This window comes from Vidua macroura, chromosome 5, assembly GCF_024509145.1.
Source record: "Vidua macroura isolate BioBank_ID:100142 chromosome 5, ASM2450914v1, whole genome shotgun sequence".
In the NCBI taxonomy this organism is placed as follows: domain Eukaryota; kingdom Metazoa; phylum Chordata; class Aves; order Passeriformes; family Viduidae; genus Vidua; species Vidua macroura.
In genome coordinates, this window is record NC_071575.1 from 35,002,964 (window position 1) to 35,018,437 (window position 15,474).

Sequence of the window (15,474 nt, forward strand, 5' to 3'; positions counted from 1 at the left end):
GCAAGTTGTGCCACACAGAATAGACGTGACCAGAGCTGTGACTTGGAGAGCCATAAAGTCACATAAGCCTATAAAGTCTTGCCATGTGAAATGCTGCAGATCTGCTGTCCTATGTATTTGGTGGCAGTGGTGAAGGTGGTATAGCCTGAACCAGAGCATACAAACAAATCTGCCAGAATGAGGCTTGAGATGGAGTTGGTACTGCAGCACACACAGCAGTTTGAAAACAAAGAAGCTGCTTTTGTAATATACTGACAAAAAGTATAACATTTTTAGTATGCCAATACTTCTAATACAGTGGTGAAAAGTCAGCATGTATCATTCTTGACTTCTGTATCAGAGTAAATATCAGACACTCTGTATCAGAGTGTGGTTTGCTTTTTAATGCCATGAAGAGAGCAGCAGTAACACTGATTGCAGATGCAGTCTAGAGAACTGCTTTTCAAAAAATACTTAGTTTGTGCTGGGTTTTCATACATTGTGTGCCAAAACAGCAGAGTTAGTCTGATACTTCATATGCTGGAGCGTATACTATGACCAAAAAAAGAAAAATCTGTTGTTACTCAGGACTGGGGAGACATACTTCAAGGTGTCCTCTCCTGAGGAAGCTTCTTCAGGTTCTGCACCAAAAGTGTCTCTGCTAGTAAGCTTTCATGAACATCTATGAACAGTTGTTCTGAGTGGGGTAAACTTTTGTCTGGCAAGGCTGCACGCTTAAAAAGCCTCGTTGGACCCATGTTGTTTCAAAACTGCTAGTGCCCCAGATCATAGGAGTGAGTGTCAGCTGCATTCTGTGTCAATCAGGTCTGGCTCCATGGTGCAAAAAAAGCAGTGGTGCTGTTGGTGAAGCTAAGCAAAACTTTTGGGACAGTATAACTGTGTTGGTATGTTATTGCCTTCTTGCTGATAAGCCTAATGAACTCAGTTATCTTAGAATCTTTCACATGGATTTTTTTTGTTTGTATTTTTTTAAATTTATTTTATCCAGTATGGCTGACAAGCTAACACATTCAGGCATTTCTGTTGCTGCTTTGCAGTCCTTTGCTGTTTTCCAGGTATTTCAAAATCTGTTTAGAAGACAAACATTGGCAAACTTGAAGCTGCATTAGTTCTTAGACAGTGGCTAGGGAGCTACCCAAGCACACTTGTGATTTGTATTACCAAGATCTACTAAGGTAAAATAGTGATCCATGGGGTTTTAATATTCTTTCTTATTACTAGTAGAATAGAAGGTATATCAGCCTCATTATGCAAGACAAAACTTTCTGACTCTTTCAAAACTCAAATTAGAAGTATTTGTTGACCTATTTTCTATATTTATTTCTTTGTGCCCTATATACTGTTTGTGGGTTTTTTTCCATTTTTAACATATCTAAAAAATGCTTTAGTATTCCTGCCCCTTACAGTTGTGTTTTTTCACTGATGTTTGTAACTTTTCTTTCCAAATCTCTTCTCTGTTACTGTAAATTTATACTATTTATACCCATTTTTACTTCAAATTTTATCTTGATTGTCTCAGTTTTATTTGTTAAAAAATTATTTTTATTTGCTGCCATAATTTTGCTTTATTTCTTTACTACAGTAACTTCCTAATAAAATTGCCTTTTAGAATAATGGCTTTTGGTCCATGTGATACCCATTCAGAGGATTTTTAAAAAGACTTGAAAATTGGCTCTTTTAAAATGCCATGTATTGTGTATATACAGTGATACATGCTGTTGTGGATGGGTCTAAATAAACTCAGATTATTTTACTTGTTGGCTGTTGTCTTCCTGACCAGTTTTCACTGTAATTGGGATGTAAGTGGTTTCTTAGGAACTTGTGATTACTTGCAGTTTCTTTGTTAATCTGTCATAATGAGTTTCTAATGGGAAAACTGTACCAAAGAATTTCCTGTTTATATAGACCGGAGGGAATCCGATGTCAAAGCTGGTACTTCAGTCGTGCTCTTTTGGGAGAGTGAGGATTCCAAAGTGGTGGTTGTTAATTTTGTGGCTCGAGAGAAATCCTAGATGGCTGTCCCTGTTAGGAAATACTCACGGCTGTTTTCTTGTGCTAGCGAAAGATTTGGAAACAATCAAAAGGCAGTTGTTGGAGGTGGGACTGGTGTTGCTGCAGGGGCAAAGGAAGCATCCACATGGGATTGCATCTTCCCTCCAACCAGTGAGGGTTTCTCAGCAAGTTCACAATGTAGCGAGTCTATTGAAGAGGGTGTTAAGTTACACTGTGGCAAAAACGCCTTTTTTAGAAGTTGCAAACTATGTCTGAGCAGATAAACAGCTGCATAGCTGGCCTCTGAGAGAGAGGGAGTTCGGTCTTGAATACTTCTTTTTATTCTTTATAATTTACAGAGGCTTGCGGTGTGTTTGATTATTATCTTTATTTGTTTGAACAAAAAGTTTTGTTAACTATTCTGAAGCATGCATAAAAATTATGTTAAAAGATTGTTTAGCAAAGGGACACCATGAAAACACTTTTTTTTATAACTTCCAAAGGTTTCTTTAGGTGACTTGGCTGACTTGAATTTTGGCTTTAGGTATATCCTGATGTCATCTTATACTTGCAGAGAATATGAGCTTTGGTGACCTTTGTTGCAAGTACCTTAGCTTTTGGAGACCACAGGGACATTTTTTGTGCAGATTAAATGAGAAAAAAAGGCTTTGGATAGGTTCTTCCAAATGGTGCTCTGTGTGTTCCTACAATGTGGAATCTGAAAATGTATATGGAAATTACCTTACACTGAATTTTTTAGCATTGTCTATACCTTATGCACTCCCCTGAGTAATTCCTTCAAACTTACAACAGAACAGAAAGCAAACCATGTCCCAGTTTCTTCTGGTTTTGTTCTGAATGTATTTCTGAAAGCAGAAATTGAGTGATTGTAAAATGAAGTTATTTATATATATGTGTTCCACAGCTACTGGAGAAAATTGGAGAGCTTCTTCCTAGTTTGGGGGTATTTTGGTTGAAAAATTAAGTTAAAATGCATAGACACCACTGTTATGTGTAAAACACACTGTGCTACAAGAATTATTCTGATGTTTTCTCAACAGGTTTCTGTGTTGCCCTGCCTCAGAGCAAGGCCTGTCCTGAGGAGCATTGATTGAGGTGTTACTGCTGATACACCTGGCAAAAGTGTTGTCTGATACCTGCAGGGTTGCAGGGACTGGAAGCTGCAGGTTTTTCACCTTATTACCATCTGAATTGATAAAGTCTATATTAAAAATACAGTTTTGAGAAAAAGCAGCTGTTTGATATTTACTGTAACATGTTTGGCTGATATGCTTTTGGATAATTTCACTTAAACTCTGTTTAATTGGGTTTTTTCAGGAAAATCTTGGTTTTCTGCTAAAGTTTTGGTGAGCCTGTCAGAATACTTTACTTTCATCCTGAACCTGCTGATTTGCTACCTAAGTCAGCCTCAAGACTTAGTAGCATTTTTGAAAAGCTGGAAATTATTTCCAATTTATCTAGTCAATTCAATGAATCATAAGTTTGATCACAAATTGAAGAATTTTCTGGGATTTACATAAGAGAATAATAGCTTTTCTTTTCTCAGTCTAGGAACAGAAAGTAGCAGGGGCAAGATATTCTTTCCTTAAAAATGGAAAATTGTGAAACAATTAGTTTCCTTGTGTATATGTAGTCCTACCTTTTTAAAGTGGCTTTGGGCACAGAATGCAGTTTTGATAAACAAATATATTTATCATTAAGATAAATATATTTAAGATTATTTGATTAATGTTGAAGCATTAATTTGAAATGCCAGTTTTACTTCTCATTTTATTCTTAGTTCCATCCATGTATGAGTTTTTTTCATTCTCTTTGAGTATATTTACTTCTTACATGTAAAAAGCATATAAATCCAACTGATGCATCGTTCAAACTTCACGTGTACTTTTTCATTCTATGTTAAATTGAGTTATACAAATTAGTAATTTATTTGCATAGATTCCCCTGCTTAGGGAGTAAAAGAGCCCTGACTGATATCAGCTTTATCGGCTTACTATATCTGCTTTTACTACTAATATACTGTATAATGCTAAGGATAAAACCACACATGGCAAATGCTAATTGAATGAGTGTCTTACTGCCTTTTTGTACCTGTAATCTTGTTTTTTTTCTGTTAAAGGTCCTTTTTATTGTCAGCGGTAATGTGTAGTAGGAAAGTGAGCACACAGAAAGTCTGTCTTGATTACTCTGGGGTGCTCTATCAGCATGTAAATTTTTCCCCCTTGATGGTGTGAAGGGTTATCATTGTTTGTCCTAAATTCAATGTTATTACTTTTATTCTACTCAGTTCTGCCACTTCACTTAGCTAAAATTAGAAAGCAGGGAACACTTCCCCTAGATCCTGCTAATACAGAAGATTAAATGTCAGCTGATGACTAGAATGCAAACATAGCCTATGAGTTCACAGAGGAGGGCTGATAGATGTGGTTAGGTTTGCTTTCTTCCAAGGCAGTGGGCTCTTCCGCTCTGAAGAACTCTGAACTGTATAGAGGTGATAGTCAGAAGCAGAGGGAAAAAGAAAAAAAAAACTTGGCACATATGGTTTAAATTTAATAGAAAGAACATAGCAATGAACAAACCTATTTATTTATGTAAACAGGTTCCCCTGCAAAGTTTTCTTGATGCTTTTTTGTTTTGCTAGATTATGCTGGTTAAGAAAGTGCATTAGGGGATATCAGGAAGTTAGGTATTTTAAATTGAAAAGCTACTTTGGCTCAAGAACTTCATTAGTCACCCATATGCTGAAAGCTGTTTATGTTTACTCATTAAAAAAAAAAAACAAAACACCTATTTGAAATGCAATTGCTACTGTTTAATTAGGCTGGGACAAAAATACATGTCCTATATGACATTGCTTTCTCCTTCTCAAATGTAATATCTACACACTGTGTGACCATGTAAACTAATAGCTATCTGCCAAAGTTGTAGCAATAAATGCTTAATGAAAGCATAACTTTATAATGGCACTATATTTTTACGGTATGCCAATTTTGTTTACTCCTTATTTCTTTTCCACACTTGTCATGTGGTGGGTTGTATTGTCTTTGTCCCACTGAGCATGGTACATCAACCATGGGGTCTGTTCAGCCTTGAGAAAAGACAACTTACAGGGGACCTCATCACTGTCTATTAGTATCTGAAGGGAGCATGTCAGAGGATGTCTCTTCCCACCTGACCCATTCTGTGATTCTCTGATCTGTTGAAATTGCCTCATAAGGCAAGCTGCAAAGGCAAAGGCCAGAAAAAAGAGAAAGCCATTTGTGAAACAAGTGAGCTTGAAATTCAGTTCTGGATGCGACTCCCAAATTCACTGATTTTTGATAGGTTTCAAAAATATGTAGCTAAAATAAAGGTCTGACATGTAATTTATACATACTTACCTGCCTAAGCCTTCAGGGTTCAAGACAGCTTGTGAATTTGCACATTGTACCAGTTATAATACCATGGTGTCAGTCCAATCTTTGTTTCTCCATTTTGCCTGGTAAACTCCTGTTCTTTCACTTGGCATATGGTTAAAAAGATGCCTAAGAAACCTGAAAGTACATCTATAAGCAAGTTCCACAAAAAGTACTAGTGTTCTTTTTAAATTAAAAGAAATCAGAACGAAAAGCAGAAGTTGTTTCTCAGGCAGTTAATACCACAAGTTTAAAAAAAAGCCTCATTTGTGTGAACTTCAGAGATTGCTTCATAGAGTCCAGTCTCTTCACCAACTTTGTCAATATGTTGAGCCAGGAGAAAAAAGGCTACTCAGGCAAATATAGCTGCACCAACATCAATAACTTCATCTTTCAATGCCATTTGGTTTGATCTCTTCCATAATAATTTTTTTTTCCATGACACCTCATTTTCCAAGGATTATTTGAGGGGTTTAGGCAGATGTTTTTGGCAGGTTGTCTTGAGCTTTTCCTTCACGTTGCAGTAGATGAATACCATTAAAGTTTAATACTACATATTTAGTATGGTGGTTTTAATGATGAGGTAACTTCTGGTGTGGGAATTCCAAGTGTTCCTGAAAATAGATTTTCACAGATTTAAAAATGAAAACAAGTATTTATTTTGAAGCACATTTGCATGTAATACTAGGTGGCCTGGAATAATTGGATTATTTCAGCAAGAACAGGAGCAGGTATTAGACTGGGTTGTTTTGTCCATATAATGTCTGTTGGAATGAGTCTTGATCCATTACGGGGATTCGTAACACTAAGGGTAGCATCTCTGGTTAGAGTAAATAACATTGCAGCAGCCAACTCTCCTCCTTATTTATCTTGGCAGGAGGTTAGAGGGCAAGAATAATTCTATCTCTACTTGAAACACTCTGAAACGACTCAAATATATGTATCCTATTGCAATTCTGATTAAGATCTATGATTAAGCATTCATGAGGATTTAAATAGTGGAAAATCCCTATGAGATCAATTTTTTAACATGTAGATTATATCAGTCTCAGCAGCAATAGAATTTAGTATTTTTCATGAGTTGTGCCCATAATTAAACTTGCAGCTTTAACTATAAATTACAAACTAGCAAAGCTTAAGGGCATGTAATTAAATTAGTAATTCAGTGTAGCAAAGAAAACAAGACAGAATTGTAGGATGAAAATTACATTATGCTCTTGCTGCAAATTTGAGCTAAACATATACTGATTTAATGGAGCTTCTGGTTTTATCTTGGAGCTGAAAAAAAATCTTAAGTTAACTTTTGTTGAGATATATTTATGTATATCTTAGAAAACTTTGACAAGTGGTTTACATGAAGTGGAACTAATAGCTAGAGAAGTTTGAGTTCTGGGATGATTTGTCTATTTTTGTCAATGTTTGACAGTTCTCCAGGATTTGAATTAAGTAACGATAGTTAATGGGTGTTCAGTTTCAATATTCTCTGCATGCCTTCCCCATGAGACTTGAATGGACATGAAATGTTGCATCATCTTCAAGTAGTGGTTTTTGCTTAGGAGAAAGTGTCTTTCTTACCTTCTTTTGCAGATATCTAAAATGTTTCTCATTTTCTGCGCTTAAAATGAAGTGTTTCCAAGAACTTTCTCTGGAGAAGAGTTTGCTGTAACTTGCAGAAGCCATGAGATACTCTTGAAATACTTCAGTAGTTTGAATTATTGGATATAGTAATAATAATTTTAACTATTTTTTATGGGCCAATTCTCCAGGATTTTAAATAGTAGGCCATTCTTACCAAAAAATAACACACAAGTGTGTCATACACATAATATTTACAGGCAAGCTAAACAAAGTAACACTAGTCTAGCAAAAGGGTAATATTGCTAGTTTAGCAAGGATGTTTGCATTGTAAACCATACCATTTTTACTAGAAAGCATGCTTTAATGAAGTAAAATATTCAATCCTAAAAGTAGATTTTGTCAGTAGGCAAGGTATCCGGTATTACTCCAGCTATTGAAAAATAGAAGCTGAGACTTGTGGGTTGGCTAAATGAACACTTAATTTCATAATTGAGCAACATTTGTTATCTGTAATACTAGGTTATTGCCTGAAGTTCTGTTTCAACACCAAAACTCTTCTGTTTCTTAACGTAAACATGAACATCAACAGCCTCTCCACCCTGTATGTACTGTATTAAACAGAATACTTGGCAAATGTAAAATACCTGGTTTTATAGTGATTGCTTGAACAGTAAATAACTGTAGTAATCAGTGCTATTTCATAACCTCATTTGTTGGTCATTCTTATTACCCTTCATCCTGAAAGTGTTCCAGAATATTCAGTGAATCTTAGGACATAGTCATTACAAATATTAGAACCTTAAGATGTTATACTTTGTATGAAAACATTGAATTAATAGCGGAATAACAAATTAGATGAAAAAAAAAATCCTCCTTTGTTCTAGTGGCAGTAACTCCCAGATTACTTTGAGTCTGTAGCTTGAAAGTTAGATAAGGCTCATGTTTCATTTCATACACCTTACTGCCACTTCATTTGTTGGTGCTTCATTGTTCATTAATGTGCAGCATAAATATGTAAGTTATTGAAAAGTGGAAAGCATTGCTCAAACCTGGTTTGGTTCTTTTGACCAGATTTCTTTTTAGACCTTCTCCATTAGTGGTTTATTGACAGAAGAACACCTATAAGAACTGCAATATGTAAACTTACTCTTTTTCCCAGTGTGAGTGAAGATGAACAGAAGATGTGATTAGTGAGCTGTGATATCCTCTCTCCTAAGAAAATCTTTCCTCATGAGGGCAAAAATCATTGCAGAGTGAGACCAGCATTCAAACTGGGGGCATTATCTCATGGAGGTCAGCACGAGGACTTGGATAGGAGGAGTAATTGTTGAGTTCACACTGTGAACTACTCTGTGGTGCCATTATTTCAGAGGATTCATCATTAACCACTTTTTCATGACAACTGATGAATTTAATTTTCTTCAGCCTCTGTTGCTGCCTCAGTTTCAGTTGAAACTGCTCCGCAAGGGAGGAAGGGAGGACAGTGAGGTAGGCAGAGCGAGTAATGCGATTTCTATAGGAAGGCTGTACAAGGCCAGGTTGGATGGGGCTCTCAGCAACCAGATGTTCCTGTCCATTTGGAACTAGATGAGTCTCTTTGAACCCAAAATATTTTATGATTCTATGAAATACTTACAAACAAGAAAATAGGCTTAAATGTGTTGTGAATTTAAAAGTACGAGTGGTAGAAGCAGTTGCTAATTAGAAATATGTCTTTCAAAAAGTGTCAGTTTGAAACAAGAAGTTTTAACACAGGCTTTATAATAGGTGAAAATTCAGAGTGAAATTAAATTTTGTTTCTTTGCTAGTGAAATTAGGACATGAAAATGAATTTTGGAGCTATGCTGCTTCTCTGAATACAAAAGCCATTTTAATATAATCAAAGCAAATAATTCTGCTTTAACCAGATGAAGGTAAGAGTATTTTTCTTTCTTATTTATTTCATTTTAAATTCTAATTGCCTTTCTGATCCAGTTTGGATTCAGTTTAGCAAAATGTGTCAGCATAGTTGTAAGGGAGTGTGGTATGTCATGGCAGAGGAACAAGCAACCCAATGCGAAGAGAATGGGAACCACTTTAACCAGCTCTGCTGCTTTAATTTGATTCTCAGCTACAGTAGCACAGATGTTCATGTCCTACTAAGTCCTGTTGGACCCACTGGAATTACTTCACTCAAAAAATCGGAAGAGGGGACAAACTGTACTCCAGACCCACTGTGTGAGGTCTTCTTCCTGTTTCCAGTATTCACATGGCAATTCAGAATGGCTGCTGGACTTGTTTTATCCCCTTAATATATTCTTCTGTGTTCATATTTTTGACTCGTTTTTGTACCAAGAGTAAAAATGGAAAAAATAAAATGTGGTGGTGGTAGAGGTGTCAAACAAAAACCATGTTTGTTTTCCTAAGAGATGCAAAATAATTTATGGAATAGATCAGAATATTAATCTAATCAGTTAAAGGGTAGGTTTTAATCTGTCTGTGGAGAATGGAGACAAATTTTACCAAAACTTATTAAAAGAAGTGTAATGTCTGAACGCAAAATTAGATGGCGTTACCTCTGTAGATGTTAATGTAATGAAAATCAGTAATTGTAGCCCCATGTAAGGTGCATGGTGTATGGCTCTGCTTCATGTATATGGGACAGTGGTCTAACAGACTGATTGCTTCTTTCCCTACAAGATTTCTTATTTTTTCAAAATAATTACAGGCTTGTTTTTCCTGTCTTTTGTGTAAAGGTGCTCTCTGCTGAATTCTTTGGGTGGTTACTCACTGAAGAACCAAGCACTTCTGATGTTTCTTTTAAAATTACCTCTTTTTAAGGCTACTGACTAAATTATATTTCCCCATCACCGATGTTCTTAACACATAGTATCAAGAGCCAACTGTATCACCTGCCACTTGCAATGGAATACAAAGTCATGGCAAACGGTTTAAAGTCTAGAATGTTCAGCAGTTGTCTGGTTATCCCCTTTTTAGTATTTATGGGAGAAGGTTGAAATGTTGTTTCCAGCACAAGCTAGACCTAGGACTGGTCTGTGTGGGAGCCAGGTGCTGTTGATCTTTGCTGGTCTTTGCAGTCCAAGTTTCAGGTTGTTGTACAAATAGAAAGTGGTTTTCTTTTCTGGACTTCAGTGTACTTCCTTTTTCTTATCAGAAAAGGTAGCCAGACTTTGTATTCTCAACTTTGCTTTGACTTTATGACTGATTAGCCTAATTTCTAAATTGGTTCTCAAAGGAAAAAGGTTTATATGATTGCACTGGCAACTGTCGTTCTGTTTGAAGCCCGTTTGCTAACTTAGGTCAAATTTGGCAGGGTAATGAGTGCTTCATGCAGAAATGCCTTTTTGCCAGTTGGTGAGGCTGGGGTTGAGGGAGAGAAACCAATTCATAGGATGAAGGGTATCTTATGTGTGATCCCATGTTCTGCTTGCCATAGGAGCTGGCTGGTGTATGTGCTTTACAGATGTGTTTTGCAAGCACTTGGAAAGAGCTTTAGGATGACCTGTGGTTTCACTAGGTGGTAACTGACGCTCTAGGTGGGAACTATGGGCTATGAAGGGAGAGACTGGGGATAAGGGCAGATGACTGTGGAGAGCAGAGATGGGTCTTGGAAGGGATCTCTGTAAGATATGTGGAAAAGGAAGACCTGCAGCTGTCTGCGTCCTCTGTTCAGATTCTGGGGCAGAAAGAATGGTGAGTATCAGCAGAGCATCAGCAGAACTCTAGTTTTTACATCTTGCATATACATTGCTTTTTCCTTTGTAATAACTTGCAGGCTGAGATCTAGAAGGGCAGTCTGTTCAGAGGCTACTGCTTTAAGTTTATCATGCTGATCTGACAAGCTTTCCTTTTGTGGTTGAGATGTCAGTCTTTAACAACAGAGGCATTTCTGACAATTGATAAATATTGCTTTCGGAAGTGAGCAGTGCAGTAGAAACGGAAAAAGATTTAGATAAAATTTATTTTATAACATTTGCTTCTTGGCTTTCTGTCTCAAGGTACCTGATGATAGTGAGAAGTGCCTTTCTTATGGAAAGTGCTGAGAGTGAGAGGATCTATCCAACACCTGCCTGTAGTTCTCTTAAGAAAAAGGGGACATGGAGACATAGGATGCAGTAGATTCATGTTTTTCAGCAACAGAATCAATTGCAATTTGTTGTATTAGACTTAAGATGGGTATTACCTTTTTGAGGACAACAGTGAGTTTTTAATAAAATATTTTTGGTTGTTATAAATGTGCAGTTTCTGATGATAATACCTGATAAGTGTATTTGAGCTCTCCCAGTTCTTGGCATGTATGCCACAATAAACAGCCCAAATTTGGTCAAATATTTTTAGCCACTTACTCATGTGTCTTTTAATGTGCTGCATATGTAAGCTTTTGATTCACTTAGCAACAGCACTTTCATGAGTATGTCTTGTCAGGTTCTCTCATGTGTATTTGAAAAACAGGCAAGGATTGTTGGGTTGTGTCACAACCAGAAGGTTGGGTTTTTTGTTTTGGGGCGGGGGGGGAGGGTGTTGGTTGGTTTTAGTGGTTTTTTTTGTTTTTTGTGGGGTTTTTTTGGGTTTTTTTTTTTGTGTGTGTTTGTTGTTTGTTTGGGGTTTTTTTTGTTTGTTTTTTTTTTTTTTTTTTGTAATAGCACTAATCAGGTTTAAGATAGCTTTTTTCACAGATGATGAATTTTTGGGAATTTTAAGATAAGCATGCAGCATATTAAATTTATATATTCAAATACCTATATTTGAAAAATGTTCTGGTATAAAGTTATTTTTCCTTATAACTAGATGGTGAATATTATTATAGGTATAGAATATCAGTGGTTGGACAAATTGAATATTCAGAGAAACTGGATATATGGCTATATATAGTTGATATTTCTGTTAAGTGTAAACATCTGAGTTTCTTGAATTTGTTTTTCTCCCAAACTGATTAATCATGTCTTGCATTTGGATTCTTTTTCACTAAGTTACAAAATGTCTTACAAAAAGAAGTGATTCTCTTCTTTCAGAGCTTGTTATAAGTGTATAATCATTGTACACTGTTGATAAGTGGGAGAATTTGAAGACAAATATGGTTGACAAATTTGTAGTCTTTATTGTTAAGAAATTATTTTATTAGGGATGCATATGACTAAAAAGTTTTCAAGTCAGTTTTCAAGAATACCTGAAAAGGTAGGGAAGTTTTCATTCAAGAATGGGATTTTGTTCTTAACTGAAAAATAAATAATGCAAGCAGTGTATTGCAGTCTAGTTGCAGTCTAGCTGTACCTAACTAAAGCAAATGGAATTAAAGAAGGATAATTTGTGTCTGGTTTTGTTTGGCTGGTTACACTGGGCAGCAGCATCCTCCTCATGGTGTAGCTGTTGCCTCAGCATTGCAGAATGGAGGAAAATTAAAGGATTCATCTTTGAGCATGCAATTGCTTAAATAGGGATATCGGAGTTGCTTTCTTTCTATAGTAAAACATTATGTAATTTTGGGGATTTTTCAGAAGTATTCTGAAAAGTAAAATTTATACCTTAGTTGCATTTCGGAGCCCAAGAGTAGAGGTTCTCATTTCAACCCTGTGGCTATGTAGTATTGTTGATTTATTAATCTGAAAAATTAATACCAGTCTTGTGGGGTCTAACCTAGCTGCTTGGAGTTCTTGCTGCCCTGAAATGCAGAGGGACTTTTCTCTCAGTTGCTCTGCCCTTTTAAGGGCAGCAGGATAGAAGTTGGCAAGAAAACTCACCGAGCACCCTGTGAGAAAAATACTCGAACGCAGAGAAGAAAGGCAAAACAGGAGTCAATCAAGATGGAGGTCTGGAGAATGGCAGTAATTCTGCATCTGAGCAACGCTCTTTGCTTCGTAATTAAGAGATGTGGGCAGATGATAATATTCTGGCAATTGCCAAAATTATACTCAAATAAGTTTATAAACAGGAGTGATTAATAGACTGTTAAAATATTTATGATGGTATAGAATATACTGCAGTTGAAAACAGTAGGGGGATGTTGAAATACTGTATAGCATCCCCATCATACTACATAGTTTCATCTACATTACAGGTAAAAATCACATTATGGTATTGTTTTCAAAGTGCTTCCCTAGCTTTTAGTCACAATTCTACTTCATGGTGTAAGTGTTTATTCAATTTTAATATCCACTCAAGTGGCTGAGCTGGGCCTGGGACAAAGTGAGGACCTGAGGAACGACTTTATATTGGATAATAAGGATTCAGTGGGGATTGTAAAGGGCTTCTCAGAAAACCAGAATGCACTTACCTAAGGAAATTATATTTTTTTACTTTTTTAAACTGTTTAAACTCATTTATTTAAAAAGTTTTATAAATCTGGAACACCTGCTCTTTATCTCTCAAATTCTTCCTGTCTTGCTGTCAGACCCCAACAAAGAAACCCTACTTCTTCATCAGAACTGAAAATACTTACATTTTATTCTGAAGATTTTGCTTAAAGATTCTCAGTATTGTAGAACGGCTTTGGTATGAACTTACTTCTTAACTCTTTCTTTCTTTGTAGGCTTGTATAGATGATAACGTAGATATGGTGAAATTTCTGGTGGAAAATGGAGCGAATATTAATCAACCAGATAATGAAGGCTGGATACCGCTACATGCAGCTGCTTCCTGTGGATATCTTGATATAGCAGAGTAAGACTTTTTCCTCTATTTTTAAAACCTATGTATTTTGCTAGTACATTGCTAGAGAGACAGTAGAAGCAGATGGGATTCATAAGTTGCCTCTGGGATGTGTAGTGAGGAAGAATACTTTGATATTGTGTATTGATTGTGAAATGTGCTGTGTCTGTAACTTTGTGTGTTGCATTTTCCCTTTCTAGTTTTTTTACATTGCATATTAGGTAGATACAAACATAAACATATGACTGCTTATCTGCTTATGACTGTCAATTTTTTTTTTTTTTTTTTTCCCGGTAGAAAGATTTTCTGGGGGAAGGCACAGGGACAATGTTCCAAACTACATTCTACATTTATTGATAGTCTGAAACATTATCCTGGAATATGTCTATGTGAAGGAGATAAGTTTTACAGTTGTATTTGCAGTCTTGAAACATTTGTTTTTCAGCTATGGCTGACTAGTTCTTTTGACTGTGGAGCAAAAGCCTGCAGTAAAAGCTGGATGCCCGTTTCAGTATTACTCAAAGCTTACTCACTACTGAATTCCAGGAGTGGTTTTGTTATTTTTGAAGTTCATCGAGAGACACTGAAGGTGTGCTAAAATCAGAATTTTTGAGAGGTTATCTGTTCAAGCCTGAAATTACGATTTTTTGGAGAAAATGTGTGGCATATGTTGTTCAGGACACTGTTGTTGTAGTTAAGCAGTTAATAAAGTCTTTTTTAAAACTCTTTGGGTAGACACAAAATTCATTAATTTTACCAAACTCGTTGTGACAACTGATCCACTGTAAGATTTGGATAAAATAGAAAGTAATTTTAGAAAGAAATTTTATGATGTAATTATGTACTAACTGCAGTGGTGAAGAATGAAAATTGTGAGTTTGTTCTGTGAGTTTGAGAGTTTTACTTGCTGCAGTCTAGAGAGAAATGAAAAATTCTTGGAACTCTAATATATAATTTTCCCTGGAATTTTTTTTTTTTGAGGTGTTTACAGAGTGATATGCTTCGTATATCCTTGGTATACCTGGGGCACTGTGTGACCACTAACTTTGTAATCTGCCTTTCTACGCTGTGCAGATGTTTGATGCTGTTATCCTCCTTGCATGAGTACTGGAGATGTTTTACTTCTTGGCTATACTATGACAAGAATTTCCCTGCAAATTGAGACAATATAAGCCTTTCTACAGTTTAGTGAAAGTAAAACACCTGCCTTTATTCCACAATAGGAAAAAGTTTAGTTAAGTGATCTTGATTTGGCATTTCAGCCAAACATAGGCACTTGTTCAGGAAAGAGAGAGCAATGTCCCTTGTCCACTGAACAGTTTTCCCTGTTGCCTTGAATATCTGAGATTTATCTGGTTCTTATTATCTCAGACTGGAGCAGAATCTCTCTGCATATTTTCTATAGATAGCCTTCAGAGAAATGGGGTTATTGAACTATAGTCCTTTGGGACGTGAGATGTCTAAGATGTTGGAAGAGCAGTGTTTCTAAGGTGCACGGAGTTTTGAAGATAAGCTGCTGAAACAAATTTCCATATACGGCTGAGGAGGACCTGACATGAGTGGAACAATATTTATATCTGATGATGCCCATAGAGTTTAGATCTTCAGACTGCTTCTCCACAATCTCATCTTCAAATAATTTACAAAAATGAGTTCTACAAACCACAGTTTGCAGCTGAAGCAAAACTGGGGGATGGTGAAAGGATGATACAATAAACTACCAGAGCTTAGAAATTTTATTTTAATTCAGTTTGTAGTATGTGCTTCAGATCCAGCATCTGCTTTAGTGAGGATGAATTCCTGGGAAGCATGACAATGTGTATTTGTGTGTGTCTGTGACTGA

The 15,474-nt window shown here is 36.2% G+C and overlaps 1 protein-coding gene across 4 annotated transcripts in view; it reads left to right on the top strand.

The window, feature by feature from the left end:
* The window catches only part of PPP1R12A (protein phosphatase 1 regulatory subunit 12A), a 112,734-nt gene that overhangs the window by 30,856 nt on the left and 66,404 nt on the right, over positions 1–15,474 (top strand). For all 4 annotated transcript variants that reach the window (XM_053977374.1, XM_053977377.1, XM_053977376.1 and 1 more), the window contains exon 2: positions 13,513–13,643. In XM_053977374.1, coding sequence (XP_053833349.1) covers positions 13,513–13,643 — 131 coding nt within the window. The remainder of the gene's footprint in view (positions 1–13,512; positions 13,644–15,474) is intronic.